This window comes from Tamandua tetradactyla, chromosome 2, assembly GCF_023851605.1.
Source record: "Tamandua tetradactyla isolate mTamTet1 chromosome 2, mTamTet1.pri, whole genome shotgun sequence".
NCBI classification, from domain to species: domain Eukaryota; kingdom Metazoa; phylum Chordata; class Mammalia; order Pilosa; family Myrmecophagidae; genus Tamandua; species Tamandua tetradactyla.
The window spans coordinates 190,873,302-190,891,181 of NC_135328.1; the positions used below are offsets into that span (position 1 = coordinate 190,873,302).

The following is a 17,880-nucleotide window of genomic DNA, read 5'->3' on the forward strand; positions in this document are numbered from 1 at the left end:
CAACAATTCCATCCTGACCAAAAGGGGAAAAAGAAGTGTAACTAATAAAGTATCAGTGGCAGAGAGAGTTCAAATAGAGTCGAGAGGCTACTCTAGAGGTTGCTCTTATGAAAGCTTCAATTAGACCTTGCTGCCTATCATAACCTGCCAACCCCCAACCAGAACCATTCCAGCCAATCCTAAAGAACACCTAGGGCAATTTTTAAGATTCCACAAGGGTTCAATGCACTAGAGTAACTTTCCAGAAACCTACAACCTCCAGATGGCTCCTGGTCCAGATAAGTCCTGAAACCTAGCCCAGCCTCTCCAGAACATCAGATAGTTCCATCTCCCTACCCCATATTAGTGACAGATCCTTCCAATATGAAAAATTTAGAATTACCATAGCCCAAACACCTCCAAAGAGAGGGTTAGAAAGATCAAAGGTGATGGTGGAGTTATACAGAGAAGATAGGATTTAACAAATGAATATGAATGCTGAATCCTTAAATTGATATGTCTTTTAGTCTCCAGTATTTTAGAACAGCTAGAAGTAAAAATCTAAAATTGTGGAATTGTAACCCATGTCAAACTTTGAAATATGTCCTACAACTAATTGTGGTGCTGTGCTTTGAAATTTGTAGCTTTTTTGTATATATGTTATTTTTCACAAAAAAGAGAACGAAAAAAGTTCTATCATAATGATAAAAAAATATTTAAGCCCTCTAGCCTCCTTCCTATATTCTGGAGTTAAAAATAAAAAACAATAAAAATTTAAAAAGCCAACCCATTTCAGGTATATTGCATTCTGGCAGCTTTAGCAGACTAAAAAAGGGGGAAATGTTAGCACTCTACTTAAATTATACGCTAAAATTAATTTATTTCTTTATTCTTTTACTATATTCAATGATTATTTATTTGTCTCCTATTATGTTTAAGATAGATAAAGGTATTAAGTATATAAAATTAGAAATAATCTTCGAGAGGAGGAAACTGTGTAAGCATAAAATCACTGGAAAGGAAAAAATTAAAAAATTTGACTACATAGAAATTAAAAACTTCTGCAGATGAAAAGACAAAATAACAAGCTGAGAAAATGATTTACAACAAATAAGCTAGATAAGAGATTGATATCTCTATAATAAAATATCCACCTTCACTACTAAAGTTTACCCATTGAAGGTCAGTGCCATTTTTGTTTTGCCTATTTAATAAGGAAAGGAATTAAAATTTTATCAGGAATTAAAAAATTATAATGCTGGCGTGGGTGTCTTGAAACAGGTCTTTCATGTTGTACTGTTGAATGTTTAATTTTTTCGAGACAGCAACTTGGTGGTACATACTGAGGAAGGAAAACATCAAGTCCCTTCTTTCTTCAGAGTCTTGGAATTTGCTATTCCTTTTCCCTGGAATGCCCCCCCCCTTTTTTTTTTTCCAATCACTTTACTAGATAAATTCCTCCTTACCTGTCATGTGCAAAAGGTCACCTCCTCAAGGCAGCCTTCCATGACGTCTACGCAGGATCAAATCCTCTGTTTACAGCCTTCACTATATCAACTGGCATTCTGGGAGCCAAGTAGGAGGAGAAGGCTGAGGATCACACTATTTGATGTTGTAAACTTTCATTTCTCTGTTTCGTTATGGTACTTCCAACCCTCAACTACGCCGTGTTTCCCTATCCACGGACTGTTTATTCCTCTCGGGAGAATAAATTTATAGCCTTCCCCGGCGTGGGGGAAGGGCAGCCACCCAGCTGCTCAGAAAGGAGGAGGGGATTGACGGGCCTCATTGAGGTCTCCGAATTTTTAGCTCCACCTTCACTTCCACTCCCAGGGGTATTTGATGTCTTCACTTCTGTTTTGCTTGTGCTTTTGGCATTTCTGGGATCATCTGCAATGAATTACTTTCATAATCAGAAAAAAGCCCCTGCATTTTAATTTAAATTTTCATACCTTTAAGCCAGTACTCTCCATTCTTAAAATGTCTTTTTTAAAGAAATAGAAATTTGGAAAATATTTATGCACAGATACCTACATTACAGTGCGATTTATAATAGAGGATAATTAATTGCAAATAATCCAAAAATACAATAATAGGGCCATGATGAAGTGGGTAATGAAAAAGCCATTAAAGGTTGTTTCCAAAGATATTTAATGAAAGGCTTATGATTTAATGCAAAATGAAAAAAGGGGTATACAAAATTGTAGGTATACCTTTTCTTAGGTTTTACTTTAAAATATGCGTAGAAGGCGGCTAGAAGGAATTACTTCTGAATATTAGCAGCTGTTATCCCTGGATAGTGGAATGTCATTGCTTACAATGATCATGCATTACCTTTGTAACCTGAAAAAAAATCTAAATATTAAGAAGGGAAGAAACTAGAAAAGTTAATGTAGTCCTAGGTTGCATTAGTAGAGGTAGAAGTTTTGGGGCAAGAGAGGTGATAATCTAGATTCTGAACATCTACAGTATCATCTCCAGCACTTAATGGAGGGGGCATGTTAAGAAGAAAATAGACAAAGTACAGGTTGGCTAGATATTTCTGGAAATCAGAGTCAGTGGGAGGAATGGGAGAGGAATTGGCTGAGGATTGGTCTGCTGGCTATCTGCATGTGGTTACAGTGCTCAAAGGGGACATACAGAGTAGCTGAGTTCACTGAGCCCCTGGGGTCAGAGCCAGGGCTTGTGGGAGAGGTTATAAAATGGAGAGGGAAGTTCCAATAATCCTGTGATGGATACCTTTTCTCACAAATACCAATGGCCATGCTGAGCTTGGTATGGATAGGACTCCCAATCAAGGCACTGGAGGTCAGTAGTGGAACCGTGAGGCCAGCAACCCAGGGGTCAGCGAGTCAGCACATTGGATTGGGAAGAAGTTTTGATATCACCACCCTGGGAGCTTTCTTTGTTTATGTGTGGCCCATAATGTTCACATGCTCCCATGGGTCACAGGATAAGATGACCTTGGGTTATGCAAAATTTCCAGTGCACTCCACATAACCCCATCCTTTTCTTTCCTACTCAGGAAGGCAATGAAGTTACTGGAATTGAGCTCATTATAGAAATAACTTTGTGTCTGTTCTGATTTATGAAAAATATTACATCACTCATGAGTTTCAGACCAATGATTAGTGACAAGTTACCTCATGCAATGCTCCAGACACCTAATTTCCACATACTTGTTTCTCATCCAATCCCCACATTTCACAGTGGGGAAACTGAGGCCTGGAGAGGGAAGAATGAGTGTGACAAGAGTGAGAGGCAACAGCTAAGCCTCCAAACTCCAGGCTATGGCACCTTCTATAAATGAGAGCTACCTGTTGTCAACTTAGATTTTGGTGGTGAGGGATGGGGTGGTGGGAGGAAGGAAACAAATGTAAAATATGACATGTGAGTCTGCTGTGTTTCAGCTAGGCCGCATCACCAAGGAGATGCCTATGTCCAAAATATCCTTAACATTCAATTCAGGCTTCTAACACCTGTGCTTGTCAGTGAGGTGGGGCTGGTGGGATGGGATGGAGTTTGCAGCCACTCTTCATTGTATAAGTCATCATTCTCCTATACTGCTCCCACTCTGACCTGTGTGGCCCCATGCCCACTATACTGTCCTCATCCTTAAACCCCTACACCCAAACTTAATTTCCCTTGTGTTTGTGTGGCCACTGGTCTAGGACCCAACTCCAGCCTTGCTGAAGGTCCAAGTCCCTGATCCCAGCCCCAATATCAAGCTCAGTGAGTAGTAAGCTTTGAGGGAGGGGAAGGATGCTGTCCTCACTCACCTAAACCACTCTTCTGCCTTTCTAAGCTAGGACAGCCTGCAAACACCTGATTCACAGGTTTCCAGGGCCCTCAGGTGGGTCTGGCTCTAAGAGACCAACCCCTAACACACAGCCTATAGCTTTTCACCTGGCTGGAGAAGAATCCTTTGGAAGGGGGCTCTTTCTCGGAGTCATGCTCCTCCAATTTGTGAACTATCTCCTTTCAGCCCAGTCTAACTCAATCCCTCATTTCATAGTCAAAGCGTATGCTGGGCTAGGCTCCGGGAAATAAAAGCGTCCGCCTGGAGATGCTTAGAGTCTTTCTGGGGAGATAAGATAGGCATGTACCAAGAAGTGGTCCAGAATACTGAAAGGTAGTGGTCATTGCTAGGGGTTGGCAAGGGGAGTCAGAGAGGAGGAAGTTAGCCTTGTTGAAATGGGCAAACAAAATTTTATTACATGCTACTATGAGTTAGGCACATTCATATACTTTCTCTTATTTTATTTCCTGCTGCTCATGAGGCAGACAATGCTATCTGCATTTTACAGATGAGAAAACTGAGGCTCAGTGAAATGAAATTATTGGCTCAAGGCCACATGACTTGTACCTGTTGGAGGCAGCATTTAATTTTAGGATCCTTTGTGCCAAATCTCTTCTTTATTTTGCACTAAGTCTTTGCCTTTTCCAGGGCAAAGACTTATTATGTGTTTAAGGGATTGATGGGGTTTGGAAGTGTGGGGAAAGGGGCTCCAGGCTGACAAAAGAGCAGAGTCAGAACAAACAAGGGAAGTTTGGGAAGCAGTGAGGAAGCTGGCTGGTTGGGTTTCAGGGATTCAAAATGTGAATCCAAGCTGGAAGAGTAAGTGGGTTATAACTTATCAGGCAGCATGTTCAGACTCTATGGGAAAGTGGTAAGTGAGTAATTAGTTCTGGGGTGAGGGATACAGCACTGGTCTTTTGGAAACCTATCCTGATGGGAGAGGGGCTTGCTATAAAGGTGTTGTGGCTTTTGAGGGGATGTGGCCCCATGAATGAACACTATTGCCTCCTCCAATTTAGACCCCAAGTCTCCCAGGGTAGGAAAGAAAATTGGTTTTCCAAAGGGCCACTACCTGGCCACCTTCCCCCCATGGAAGATCAGCTTGCGCAGCACTGGGCTTATCCTCAGCTGCACCAAACCTGGATGGCTCATCAGACCCTAAGCACCCTCCCAGCTCCCCAAGCCTTTGCAGTTTTCTCTGTCAGAATAATCAGTGACCTTCCCAGCAAACTCCTATTCAACTTTGAAAATCAAGTTCAATTGCTAATTTCTAAATGCAGCCTTTGTGACTCACAGGCAAGTTTCAGCCCCTCCAGTGGAGTGACAATTCCCTCTACCACTTTATACTGCCATTTGTGTTCTATGAGTGAGTTCTGGGTGCATGGGGAAGAGATGCTCCTTCTTGTGTGCTGACAGACTAGAAAGGACAACGTAGGGAGGGACAGTGACCTAACCCATTCAAGCTGGGCTGTAAAGGACTTGGCTGGCAGGCATGCTTAGGGAGCAAAGTGACCAGTAAGGATAAGCATATTGAAGGAAGAGCATGGCTTGAGTACCGGATGGGCATGGGGCAGGATGGGCCATTGGTTAATGGCTAGGTCACCAAGGCTAGGGCAGTTGGGATTAAGAGAAGTGGATGGTGCCAAAGCATTTCAGAAGGTAGAACCTGTTAGGGCTCAGAACTATTGGGAGACAGAATGTAAGAGTTTGAGGGGTTAAGGGCGTTGGCAGAGGCCAAAGAGATTATGCAGTACAAAAAGGAAAAGGAAGCCTGAGGTAAATAACTGCCCTCCCCTCTCCTGCCTTGAGGCACAACACAACATCATCAAAACACACCCAGCTTTATAATCAAGTCCTGTTTATTTTAGAAGCATAAACTGTGGAACTGGGAAGGAGTGATGAGGACAAGCCCACAATTACCTTGGCTAGGCCAGATCAGTCCCACAACCTTCCCCCAGCCCTGTGCTAGCAAAGACTCTGCCTGTCTCTGGGATCAAGACTGACCCAGCAGCCTTTATCAGTCTTTTCCTGTGAGGAGAGGGTATGAGGACAACTTGTGCAGAGGTGAAGCTTCGATGAGTGAGGGTGGGGCCAATTGGCTCTGGGTTCCTCAGGACCAGGTGAAAAAGACCAGAGACCCCAAATATCCTTGACCTACAGCACCCCAAGATGAGTTGAAGCCAGGTTTTAGGGGGGAAGCTTTGGTGCTCCGGGTGTTCGAGAACAAACTGCAATGTAGCCCTCTGGCCAGCAAGCACCCCCTTCCGCAACCATAGCCACCTCTGCACAGCCTTCAAGGAGAGGTTATCCAAAGCAGCCAAACTTCCCAAGAGCCCCTCTGTTGGGTGACAGAAGCCCCAGGCTCTTACACATACTGCTTCTTGGAAGCAGAGCTGCTGGGGCGACTGGGAGATTTCTGGACGCTCTGGGGAGGTGGATCCAGGAAAAGGTGGGGTCTGGAAGAAGCTAATCTCTCCTCTGTGGTCAGGTTGGCCCAGTTCTGCTCACTGGATGAGAGCCCGTTGTAGGTGGGGCATGGTGGGGATGAGGGCCCCTCGCCCATGGGGAGGTAGAAGAAGACCTGGTCAGTGTAAGGGTCTGAGGAGGTGCCCTGGGCTGGGGGGGCATCCCGGTCCTGTCGCGCTCTCATCCCTCGGCACAAGTAGTGGCAGAGCAGGTGCCCCAGCTCCAGCAGATTTAGCACCAGAGAAATAAGTCCAACCACCAGCATGAAGATGATGAAGATGGTTTTCTCTGTTGGGCGGGAGACAAAGCAGTCCACGAGGTAGGGGCAAGGTGCACGCTGGCACACAAACCTGGGCTCCATGGTCCAGCCGTAGAGACGCCATTGGCCATAGAGGAAGCCTGCCTCTAACACACTCTTGCAGAGCACACTGGCCAGATAGGTGCCCATCAGCGCCCCGCGGATCCGCAGGCGACCATCCTCTGCCACAGAGATCTTGGCCATCTGACGCTCTACAGCTGCCAGTGCCCGCTCCACGTGTGGGTCTTTGGCTGGCAGTGCCCGCAGCTCCCTCTCCTTCTGCCGCAGCCGCTCCTCGCGCCTGGACAGGTAAATGACATGGCCCAGGTAGACCAGGGTAGGTGTGCTGACGAAGAGGAACTGCAGCACCCAGTAGCGAATGTGGGAGATGGGGAAGGCCTGGTCATAGCAGACGTTGGTGCAGCCCGGCTGGGCCGTGTTACACTCGAAATCCGATTGCTCGTCACCCCACACCGACTCACCGGCCAGGCCCAGGATGAGGATGCGGAAGATGAAGAGCACCGTCAGCCAGATCTTGCCTACCACAGTCGAGTGTTCCTGGACCTGGTCTAGCAGCTTCTCGAGGAAGCCCCAGTCGCCCATTGCTCCCGGGTCTCCTTCTGCAGGGAGCCAGAGGACAATGTCAGCATGCCCTAGCAATAAGCCTATAGGGAAGCTGAGGCTCAGGAAGGGGAAGGGACTGACTTGGGGGCTCACACCCAGCAGGGGAGTTAGGACCCAGAACACATCTTTGGATGATGGGTGCTGAGATCATTATGTTTCTCTTAATGGCAAGGTATGGGTGGGGGTCCTTGTCTAATTACACATCTGTGCCCCTCTTCCCCAGTCAGAACCCCAGGATGACCAAAGAGCTGTGAATCGAGTTGAGGCTCCTGAGTCTAGGGGGACCGAGAATTTGAGGAACTTATCCAAGGTCACACAGCCATACCATGCCCCTCCTTCATTCTGCCCAAGGCTATCTACACAGACAGGAGGGGAGGATATGTGTGTGCTATCTTTAGCTTCTTGGGGGGCCCAAAACCTCAGGTACTTGTTCCCCTCCTCATCAGGTCTCACCCAGCTGGCCTCATTCTAACCTCTGAGTTTTGGGTTGGGTTGGGAAGGGGTTTTAGAAGCTGAAGGCAGCCTCTTCCATCAGCTCCACCTGACAGCAATAATGGCCACCTGTGACTTGGTATGGACACTTGCCCCCTACCCCCACCCCCTTTCCCTCTCCTTCCCAAAGCTATTCCTGCCAAACTCAAGACTCTTGGGAGGAACTGTCATTGCAGGGTGGAGTCACAGGCCACAGAGTTCCCAGAAAGCCTGAGTGGGGTGGTGAGGAGGTAGGGGAAAGGGAGGGGAGAGGTACTTTTTCCTAGGAGCAAAGATCAGGTTCTAGAACCAGACCTGGGTTCAAATTCTGGTTTCCTCTTACTAAACTCTAGCCTTGGATGCCTGAGAATTTCTTGGAGGTTCAGCTTCCTCCTCTGTAAAGTGGTAATAGTAATATTTCTACCTCCTAGAGTTGTCATAAGGCTTTGAGGAAGGAATAGGAAGCCTGTTTAGCAGAGAGCCTGGCCCAAACTTCCTGCTGTGGCAGGGGCCCCACAGCTCCCCTCAGTCCCGCATAGGTGGCGGAAGCTGTGTCCCCCACCTGACTTCTTGCTAGCAGGTGGCGCCCCTGGCCCCGGTAGACTCACCGCTTGCCTTGCCTGCCGGACCAGCCCAGGTGGAGATGGAGACACACAGTCGCCAGGGAGCGGCGCCCGCCGGAGCCCTGCTGGACTGAGCCAGGCGGCGGGGGCGCCTTAAATAGCCCTGAGCGGGCGGGGTGGGGGCAGGAAACAGGACGGGGAGGGCTGCGGGGTGCTTTACAGACCGGGCGGGGAGGTACAGACTCTAAAGGAAGGGCCAGGGAGGGAGGCAGCATTGTGAGTTGGGGGTCCAAGGAGGGCTGAAAAACCCTGGTGCTCCCCTTCTCTGCAGCTGATGTTCTGGATGGTAAACCCTTGACCCTCAGTTTCTTCAGCTCCAAAACCAGCCTAACTCTGAGGTGAGGATTTTTCAGAGTGGATTTGAAAAGATTTAGAGAGTGCATCTGTAAAGATCCTAGCGTGTGACCCAGGGGCTATGGAGGATGAGGTGGAGGGTCTCTAGGAAAGCACTCTCCCTTGACCCTGGGGACCTATTGCTCTTGGTGAAAAGGAAAAAAGACCACTCATTTGTTAGGTGGCCACAGTGTTCCAGGCACTGTGCCAGGACCTCAGCAATCATAGCTCATCAGGACACGGGGAACCACACTGGGAGAGAGGGGTTATGATCCAGAGTTCCTTGAGTCTGTGGTACAGCTGGGGTCTCAACCCTGTCTAATTTCTTCCAGATTTCTGCTTTAGGAGACAATGCCCACAACATCCTCCTCCCCAGGCAGGCCACACATTCAGAGGTCACTAAGCAACATCCATGGACAACTCAAGACTTGGATCCTATTCACTCTAAGCTGGGGTAGGGGTGTATCCAAAGGAATTAAAGGGATGGGCATAGCCTACCATCATTCATTCTGGCATCACCCAGTTGATGAATGTTAATGCAGGGTCTGCTCACAGCAGAGGCATTGTGCATGGAGCTGGTGATACAACGATAAGCCAGCTTGACTTGGCCTCTGGCCTCCAGTTCTCACTGGCTGCTGCAGGCGGTGGGCATCAAGCACATCAGGACTTGGGTAATGGCGGACAGTTCTGAGAAGTACAAGGTGACTAATAGGGGACTTGTTAGTCCTGGAAAAGACTGAAGTAGTCGGGTGAAGGGGGCAGAGCATTCTAGGGCAGGAGGAGCAGCGGAGCAAAGGCCTGAGGGCTGTGAGGTCTTGGAGATCTTGGCCACTGCCCCCAGGGTGTAGAGGCTTTGCTGGCTTGGCCAGGTGGAAGTTGAGACTTTGTCGTTGACCCCGGTGTCCTTAGGCAGGTTGCTTAAACCTCTGGGCCTCAGTTTCTTTCTCTAAAGAATGGGGTTGGTAATAGCACCTACTTCATGGGGTTGGGAGAAGATTTAATGGACTAATGTAAAGCATAGCGTAATATTGGTACATAGAAAGTTTTCCACTGAGTAGTGGCTAAAAAAAAATTGTGACAAAACTTTCATAATAAGAAAGGTCTGTGAGTTGGTCTTAGAAGCAGAAAGGGCTGAGGGAGAGAGAACTCAGGGGACAGAGTGATGGTGGGGTGGGACCAGCTAAGGAAAGGGAAGGGGGTAATAGGGGCTGAGGCCTGGGGCTGGGTGCCAGAAAGACCCGTTTTTCCACTCCAGGATTCAGTCTTTGGACTTCAGGGCTCCAGGGCTAAGACCCCAAGGGTTCTGCTTTCAGTGCCAGCAGGAAGACCCTCTGGGGCAGCTCAGAACTTCAGGGATGTCTGCTCCTGTGGAATCAGACTGAGCTGGCTTCCCCTTCCAGCCCTTTCCCTCCGGGTGAGGCTGAGCTGGGCCTCCTGAATTTTTAAAACCGACAACTGCGCCCATTTAGTTGTGACCCTTGAGGTCATGAGAACAGAAGCCTCTGGGGGCTGGTTCTCAGCACACCCCCGCGGCAACCTTTGCTCTGAGTCCTCTCCTGGGGCTGGGCCGAGGCTCCAAAAAGCCTTTCTGATTCCCTTTACTGGGAAGGAGGGAGGAGTGGGTGGAGCTCTGGGGAGTGACGTCAAGACTGCCTTCACCCTGATCTGATCCCTGCCTCAGGGGCTTTGGAGATCAGGGTGTAAATGACCCAGTCCATTTCCCTGGGGAAGAGAATCAGCCCAGATGATAGCCCCTACAACCTGGCTGTTCCACCTGGGGAATATCCCTAAATTCCAACTTCCTGCCACCATCCCAACAGGTTCCTGGCCTCCTGCCCTGTTCCCTCAAGCCCAGCCTCCACATTTCTTAAGAAACCTGACCAAGGACACTTTCCTGCTTAAAACCCTTCAGGGCGGCATAACGGTGGCTCAGTGGCAGAATTCTTGCCTGCCTTGCCAGAGAGCCAGGTTTTGATTCCCAGAGCCTATCCATGCCAAAAACAAAACAAACAAACAAAAAACCCCTCCAATGGCTCCTACTGCCTTCTGGGTTAGGATCACATGCTCGGATCTCCTGGTTGCTGGCCACTTCTCCAGCCTCTGCTCTGTGATCCAGCCACACATAGCTACTTTTACTTAGTTCTCTGTGCACTCTTGCTTTTGTCTAGGCTGTTCCCTCTGCAGACTGAACCCCATGAGTCATCCACAACTTTGCTGAGATGTTGCCTTTTCCCTTGCTTACAGTGAATCCACAGACCATGGGCGAGAAGGAGGTAGAGGTGTGTACCCTGAGAAGAGAAGGCCCAGGTGGCATGAGGGTCACCTTCCTTCCATGTGGCCCATATAAGGGGTAATAGTGATGTCCCATGGGGACCCGGGTGGATAAACAATGGCTCAAGACATTCTGGATGAGAACAGCCAGCTGCACTGCTCAGAATAGCTCTCATGCCAAAGGCCGATGTACAAGGCTGGAATGTCCCTTCATCCCGTGGTCCTAGGCCCGGCAGTGTGGAGAAGCCCAGAGGGGAGGACTAACTGATATTCTCTAGTTGCCCTGACCTCCAAGCCACCCTTGGCTAGGCAGCTGGAACCACCCAGGAAGATGCTGGAATAAATTGTGACAAGTAGGTGGAGATCACCCCTCCCTGAGACCTTTGCAGCCATCCAGCCCAAGCTGCAGCTGACATGATAATGTGTCCTGAACAGCAGGGAAAGGCTTTCCTAGACACTGTTGAGGGTGGATATTTACGGAATTCTTACTATGTTCTTATTAGTTGCCATGCTAATATTTTACCTACAGTGTCTCATTTTATCTCCACAACAATGCTATGAGGTAGGTACTGTCCTGAGTGCTCTGTGGAATGAATATATCCTGTTTGCCCCTCAGATCTTCTCTCCACTCGTCTTCACCCTGCTCTATGCCCTGGGAGGCTGACCCTTACTGACTGCCTCCATGGTACCGACTTGCCCTCTGGCTTCTGGTTGGGTCAACGGGAGCCACTGGGAGGCGAGCAGGCGATGGAGGGTACTTATTTGGTCTCTGTGGTTGGATAAATTCTGCAGCTTCTGTGGATACCTGACCATTGCTACCAGGTATTAGCCCAGGGTTCTGCAGCAGACATTGTGGTTTCCTTAGCCATGCCCATACCTTTGAAAACTTAGGAAACTCTGTTACTTTGTTTGAATGAATCAATTGCTCCCTGCCGGTCCATACAATTCCTATGGTATTGATGATGAAACAAAGTCTCCGAAAGCTTGCTCAAGGCACTGAGTGGTGAAACTGTGGTGGCGAAGTGGTCAAGTTATGATTCAAACCCAGGGGGTGGGGCCATGCTGTCAGCCCAGCCCTGGGCCCTTTAAATTTGGCTGGCATTCCACTTCCCAGAATGGCCACACATGAGAGCAAAGGTGAACCACGGGGTGTTCTGTCTACACAATAACTTGACTTCTCTCTGCTTGTGTTGGCTTCTGGCTCACTGGCTTCTGGCCTTGGCTTTGATAGTCATTAAATGTCCCTCTGGGCTAGTGGAGGCTTAATTTCCTTTGGCTTCCCATTCAAATCCGGCCTTCACTGTCCTTAGATGTTGGTGTCCCCTAAACTTCAGATCACTACATTGCACTGGGAAGGGAGGAGGGGGTCTAGAGCTACTCCAGGGGTTGGTTAGTACAGGAGATAAGTCTGTGTTTCCCTCAGACTCTGAGCAATTTAGGCAGGGCTGGGTCCAGCCCCAGAATCCTGCCAGGAGCCTGGTGTGGAGAAAATGCTCAAGAAAAGTAGAGGGAGCTGAATGTAATGCTTGAGGGATGCTGCGACTGCACACCTTCAAAAAAAGGCTACACTGTGTGTTGTGAGCATAGATAAGGAGTGAAAGTATGAATAACCAGGATTGTGTGTACACGGGGTGGTATGTGGTTTGTAGACAACAGTGATTGTGTTACAAAGGAGGGGACAGTGTGGCTTGTCTATAATGAGAACGACACTGGTTAGGCTGTATACTCAGGGCAGGGTCTGGTTTTAAATGTCCAGAATTGCTTTATAGAGGGAGCACAGTGCTCTCTCGTGGCCACAACTAGAAGTACAATATGTAAATCTGGAGGTTCTACCCCAGCCTCCACCTCCAACCAGACCCTCACTCCCAACTCAGTCAACCCCAGCCCAATTTCAGCTCGAGCCTCAGCCATGGCCTCCATCCTAGCTTCATGTAAGCCATGGAAATTTTTACCCTGCCCTCAGGGTCCTGTGGGTGGGTATGTGGGAGGACAGAACGTAGACCTAACTTGTATAAAATACAGCCTTTATTGATTTCAAGGAAACTGCCTTGGGGACGTTCCTATGAGCTCATCCACCCTGAGTCCCCAGGAGTGGGGTCTGGAAAGTTGGCACCAGACTTAGCACATTTTCAGGGAGGAATATGGGAGCAAAGCTATCTGAAGCCGAGGGAAGTAGATTTTGTGAGTTCCTGAGGGTACTGGTGACCCAGAGGTTCCCTGAGTGTTTGGAGCATGGATTGGCTTCAATGAGAACCTCCTTCTCCTGCCAAGCTCACTCTCAGGCCTCCAGACCTTGCTTCTCCTGGGAGAGTTAAGTTTCCCTTTGGTTTGGCACATCTCACTTTTTGTGGCTTCCAGCGCTCTGCACCTGCTGTTCATTCTACTTGGAAAATCTCTCACCTCCCTTAAACATTATTCCTGGGGGAAGCCTTTCCTGATCACCCCTCCTGGATTAGGTAGAAGCTCCTGCTATGAGCCCCCTAAGCCTCCCCTTGCATACATGGTTAATTCGCATCTTTAAATGTCTGTATCCCCTGAGGGCTGGCACTCTGCCTGTGGTGTGGAGGCACAGTGCCTAGCACTGTTGGATAGCTTAGTGCATTCTTGGGGGGCAGGGTGCACACAGCCCCTATAGGACCCCTCCACCTTTGCAATAGCCCCCTGGCCTGTCCCCAGTGGCAGCCCCAGCCTTGCCCTCGGCCCGCAGTCAGATTGGGGTCAGGTTGGGTGCTGAAGCCTGTAGCCCCTCATCGCCTGGGTCAGGGCCCGGCTCCCCAGCCTCTACCAGCTTGTGGTGGCAGCGGCAGGTGGAGGCCCGGCTGGCAGAGGACGAGGGGCCCCTGGCCCCCGGGGGTTTGTTCCTGTGCATGCTCTGCAGGATCCTGTGGAAGATGAGGTAGCAGATCTCGCAGATGGTGAGCACAATGCAGATGGCCGAGGCGCCCACCATGAAGTAGGTGAAGATCTTCTTTTCTGTGGGCCGGGCAATGTAGCAGTCCACAGTGTTGGGGCAGGGTGCCACGCTGGCACACTGTACCAGACGTGGCATGGCAAAGCCATGCCAGAGAGTGTGCAGCACATAGAGGAAAAGGAACTCCATGATGAGCTTGAAGACGAGGCTGAGCAGGTAGGTCCACCACAGGCCGCCATGCTTCTTGCCTGTGTCATCATACAGCTTGGGACACTGGTCGCCATGCTTCTGGCGGTGCCGGCGCTCCCGCTCCTCACGATAGGCCACGTGCAGGATGACCAGCAGCGAGGGGCACGTGACAAAGATGAGCTGCAGGGCCCAGAGGCGGATGTTGGAGATGGGGAAGAAGTTGTCGTAGCACACGTTGGTGCAGCCCGGCTGCTTGGTGTTGCAGTCAAAGTCCTTCTGCTCATCCCCCCACACGTGCTCCGCCGCCACCACGTACACCAGCACCCGGAATACGAACACCACTGACAGCCAGATGCGCCCGAACGCCGTGGAGTACTTGTTCACGCCGCTCAGGAGCGCCTGGAGGGTCTTCCAGTCCATGGTGCCCGGTGGGGGGGCTGGGGGCTCTAGCCACCTGAGGGAACGAGGGGGGAAAACATCACATGAATTAATAGGTGACGTTAATGAACATTCACTGTGTTCCAGGCATTGTTCTTTGTGTGGATGGACTGGTGGGGCCATCGCAATGAGCCTATGTCGTTCTTCCCAAGCTACAAACAGGAAACTGAGGCAGACAGCGATGAGATAACTTGCTGAGAGCCACAGAGCTTGCAGGCAGGCAGGAAGGGAGCAGGTGTTTGTTAACGAGCTGATGACCATGACCGAGCCTTTGCTATGAGCCAGGTACTGAGCTAAACATTCTATGTAAAGGATATCAGTTAGTCCTTATAATGTCCCATGAGAAGGACACTATTATGCTCTCTTTCCACAGATGAAGAGACTGCAAAGCAAGTGAGATAACGATAACATGTTTAGTCAGTGCTGGCACATCTCACTGTGAAGTTCAGAGAAATCAAGTTACTTCAACCTAGAATTGGAGTCAGGGTCAGTCCTTCTGGTGCAGGGCCTGTGCTCATTGCTTCCTCCCCTTCCTTTCTTCACTGGACATCTGCCCCTGATCAGGTTCTCACAACTGTTACCTTCCTGATGCCTCACTCCCATCCTGTAAAGTGGGGTTTATGAGCCCCATTTTACAGGAAACTGAGGCTAGGAAAGGGGAAATAACCTCCCCAAGTTCTCACAGCCATTGAGTGTGAAGATGGGAGAGGAACTCAGGGTGGGGGCATTTGGGGGCTATGGCGAGGTCCAGGGAATATCTACAGACAATCCCCCCCCCCCCCCGTGCCATGGTCTGGGGGAATCCCAGCCCCCCACCCTGAACCCTGCTGGTTGCCAGGGTTTTGTGGGGGGGGCATATGCTTTGTTCATACCCCCCCAAATCATATCTCCTTTCCCCAGAGTGACTCAGAGGGTGCGGATGGGTGGGTCTGCCTGAGTGCACGTGGTGTCTGCATGCTGCTGTGGGCGTGAGGGTGTGGAAGCACGCAGCACTCCATATGCATGTGGGGGGGTGTCTGTGTGCACACCCACCCAGCTTTGGGTCTTCCTGGGTGTGGATGCAGGTGAGTGTTCACTGAGAGCTGGGCTGGTGATGCTGAGCATGCAAGATGCCCGTGTGGCCCCCTTGGAATGACCGCTTCTCGCCTCTCTGCTACCACTACTCTGGTTCAAGGCACCATCCCCCTTGCCCATATTGTCACGTGCCCCCGGAATGCATTAAGTTGGATCTTGTCAATCCCTTGCTTAATGCTCTCTACCTAACTTCTCATTATGCCTGGAAGTAAACTCTAAATTTTATATTCTCACCCTCCTCTCCCACGTTGTTTTCCTCCCCGTTTCTGCTCTAGTCACGCCGGAGCCTTGGGGGCTTGTACTTATTCCTTCTGTCTGGAATGCTCTTCCTCCAATACCTCACATGGCTAGATCCTTCTCATCACCGAGGCCTCTGTTCAAACATTGTCTCCTTAGAGGCCTCCCCAGTTGACACCATCTGAAAGAGCCTCTTCCCTCCCAGTCACTCCACTCCTGTCCCCTTAATTTTCTTCATAGCACCTAGTCACTATTTGAAATTGGAGTATTTATTTGTTATTATTATTTTTTGTTCTTCTTTGCTGTTTGTTTACCCACTAGAGTGTCAGCTCTGGGAGGGCAGGGGCTCCACTCTCTTGCTTACTGCTTTATATTTAATTTCTAGTGCTCGGCACATAGTAGGTACTCCAGCTGTGTCTGAATGAATAAATGAATGAATGCTGAGTGCTCAGAGAGGCAGCTTGGTAGGGAAGGGCTGTGAGGTATGAGCAGGAGCCCAGGGGCCTAAGGGGGTACAACCTGGATAAGATAGCTGGGGAAAAGATCCCCCTGTTCTGGAGAGAGGTTCTCCTGGGCATCTTCACCCTCCTGCTGGATGGTTCCTCTGGGAATCAGTGTCACAAAGGAAGGGGTGACTCAGGAAGACTTTATCCCTGTAACCCCTCCTCTTCTCTCCCACTCTGCTTCTTCTGAGTAAGTCCCTGGCCTTTTGGGAGGGTCAGTGAAATAGACATTGAACAATGAGTCACACCTGGATTCAAATCTCAGCTCTCCACTTACTAGCTGGGTGACTTCCAAGAATCCCAAATCCACTCTATTTCCACTCTATTACCTTATTCCTAGACAGAAACAGCTCCTACTTTCCTGTGCTGCTGTAGGAATCATAAAAAACCATTCCTGCTGCAGCCTGCCACTCACCTGGTGAAAGTTTAAGAAAAGCAGAGTAGAGGTTGGAGTCCAAGCTGCCAGACCTGGGAGGAGAAAGGACCCTGACTTGCCGCATCCACCTGACTCACTCCGTGGCTGCCGGTCCTGGTACAGCCATCCTTCCCAGGGGCTCTCTGCCCAGTCCTGCCTGACACACCCCAGGAAGCCACTCACTGGCAAAGAATTTCCCTCCCAAGCGCAGCCCTGGACTGGTGGAGCCGGTTCTGGACCCCCCCTGCTGTCCCCAACACCAGCTCCCAGTGCATTCACTGTTCCCGGTCCTTGATCCAGACCGTACCCAGCTTTTGCCCTCCCAGGACAATGCCCTCCAAGGTTAAAACTATTACATTTTAACCTTTAGGTCTGTAGACTTGGGGTGGGGGGTGTCCAGGGACCTTCTAGCATCTGGAGGCTCCCCCCGTGCCCAGAGTAGAGGCACAAAAAGGCCTTCGGGAGTAATGGTGGGGGCCACCTCCCTACCCCTCATCATCATCCACCTCACTGGCAGGATGAAGCCCCAAGCCCCCGTCCCCCCACCCGCCTCCACACTTACCCGCAACACCGCGGCCAAGGCGGGGCCCCGACCCCAAGTCCACGAGGTCCGCAGCAGAGATGAGGTAGGAGCGAGCCGGGGCTCGGCAGTCAGTGAGGCGCGCGTTGCGGCGGCGGGTACACCCAGAGGGCGGCGCGGAGGAGGGAGGGTGGGGAGCAGCCGTGGGAGCCGGCCCGGACCGCGGAGGGCCCGGGTCTTAGTCCTGCAGCTGCCACTGGTTCTCAGCACCTACTTCAGAAGGGCCCTTCGCACCTCTGAGCCTCGGTTTCTTCATTTGTGAAATGGGGGAATTGGCACGCATGGGCAGGGCCATTGAGAAGTCTCCAATGAGATTAGGGGCGTGAAGCTGTCTGTAAACTGTTAAGTGCTGTGCCCACGGTACGGTCTGCAATCGCGACTCGCCCACACGCGTTACCACAGATACTATGCTCGCACCCTGCCAGTCACCGTCCCCGCCTGCTATGGGGCCATGGGGGCACTCCCCTGGGCCTGTCCTCGTGGCTCCAGGGAGGGAGGGTCCTGCATAGCCTCGATGGCTGTGTCCCACCCAGGCTCAGCGTCCTTGAAAGGGGCACACAAACTTCTGAGAACCAGAGTGGGGCACACTCTGCGTCCACAGGGGGAAGGGGGATAAAGAGTCTTGGGCATGGAAAGGAGGGTGGAATAAGGGGAGGTCACTGCCTGGAG

General features: G+C 50.4%; 2 protein-coding genes across 3 annotated transcripts; both read right to left on the minus strand.

Moving 5' to 3' along the window:
• Window positions 1-3,110: 3,110 nt before the first annotated feature.
• GJA4 (gap junction protein alpha 4) lies at window positions 3,111-8,334 on the minus strand. The gene is made up of 2 exons (XM_077150382.1): window positions 8,246-8,334; window positions 3,111-7,162 (listed from the first exon to the last, which is right to left on the minus strand). The coding sequence occupies exon 2, from the start codon at window positions 7,143-7,145 to the stop codon at window positions 6,144-6,146; it is 1,002 nt and encodes a 333-aa protein (XP_077006497.1). The 5' UTR covers window positions 7,146-7,162; window positions 8,246-8,334; the 3' UTR covers window positions 3,111-6,143.
• A 4,554-nt stretch (window positions 8,335-12,888) lies between these two features.
• On the minus strand, window positions 12,889-17,454 carry GJB3 (gap junction protein beta 3). 2 transcript variants are annotated; one of them, XM_077137180.1, is made up of 2 exons: window positions 17,194-17,454; window positions 12,889-14,418 (listed from the first exon to the last, which is right to left on the minus strand). In XM_077137180.1, exon 2 carries the CDS (start codon window positions 14,382-14,384, stop codon window positions 13,572-13,574), a length of 813 nt encoding a protein of 270 aa, XP_076993295.1. In that variant the 5' UTR covers window positions 14,385-14,418; window positions 17,194-17,454; the 3' UTR covers window positions 12,889-13,571. The 2 variants fall into 2 exon arrangements, with proteins under 2 accessions (XP_076993295.1, XP_076993304.1); XM_077137189.1 differs by lacking the exon at window positions 17,194-17,454 and adding an exon at window positions 16,632-16,972.
• Window positions 17,455-17,880: the final 426 nt, after the last annotated feature.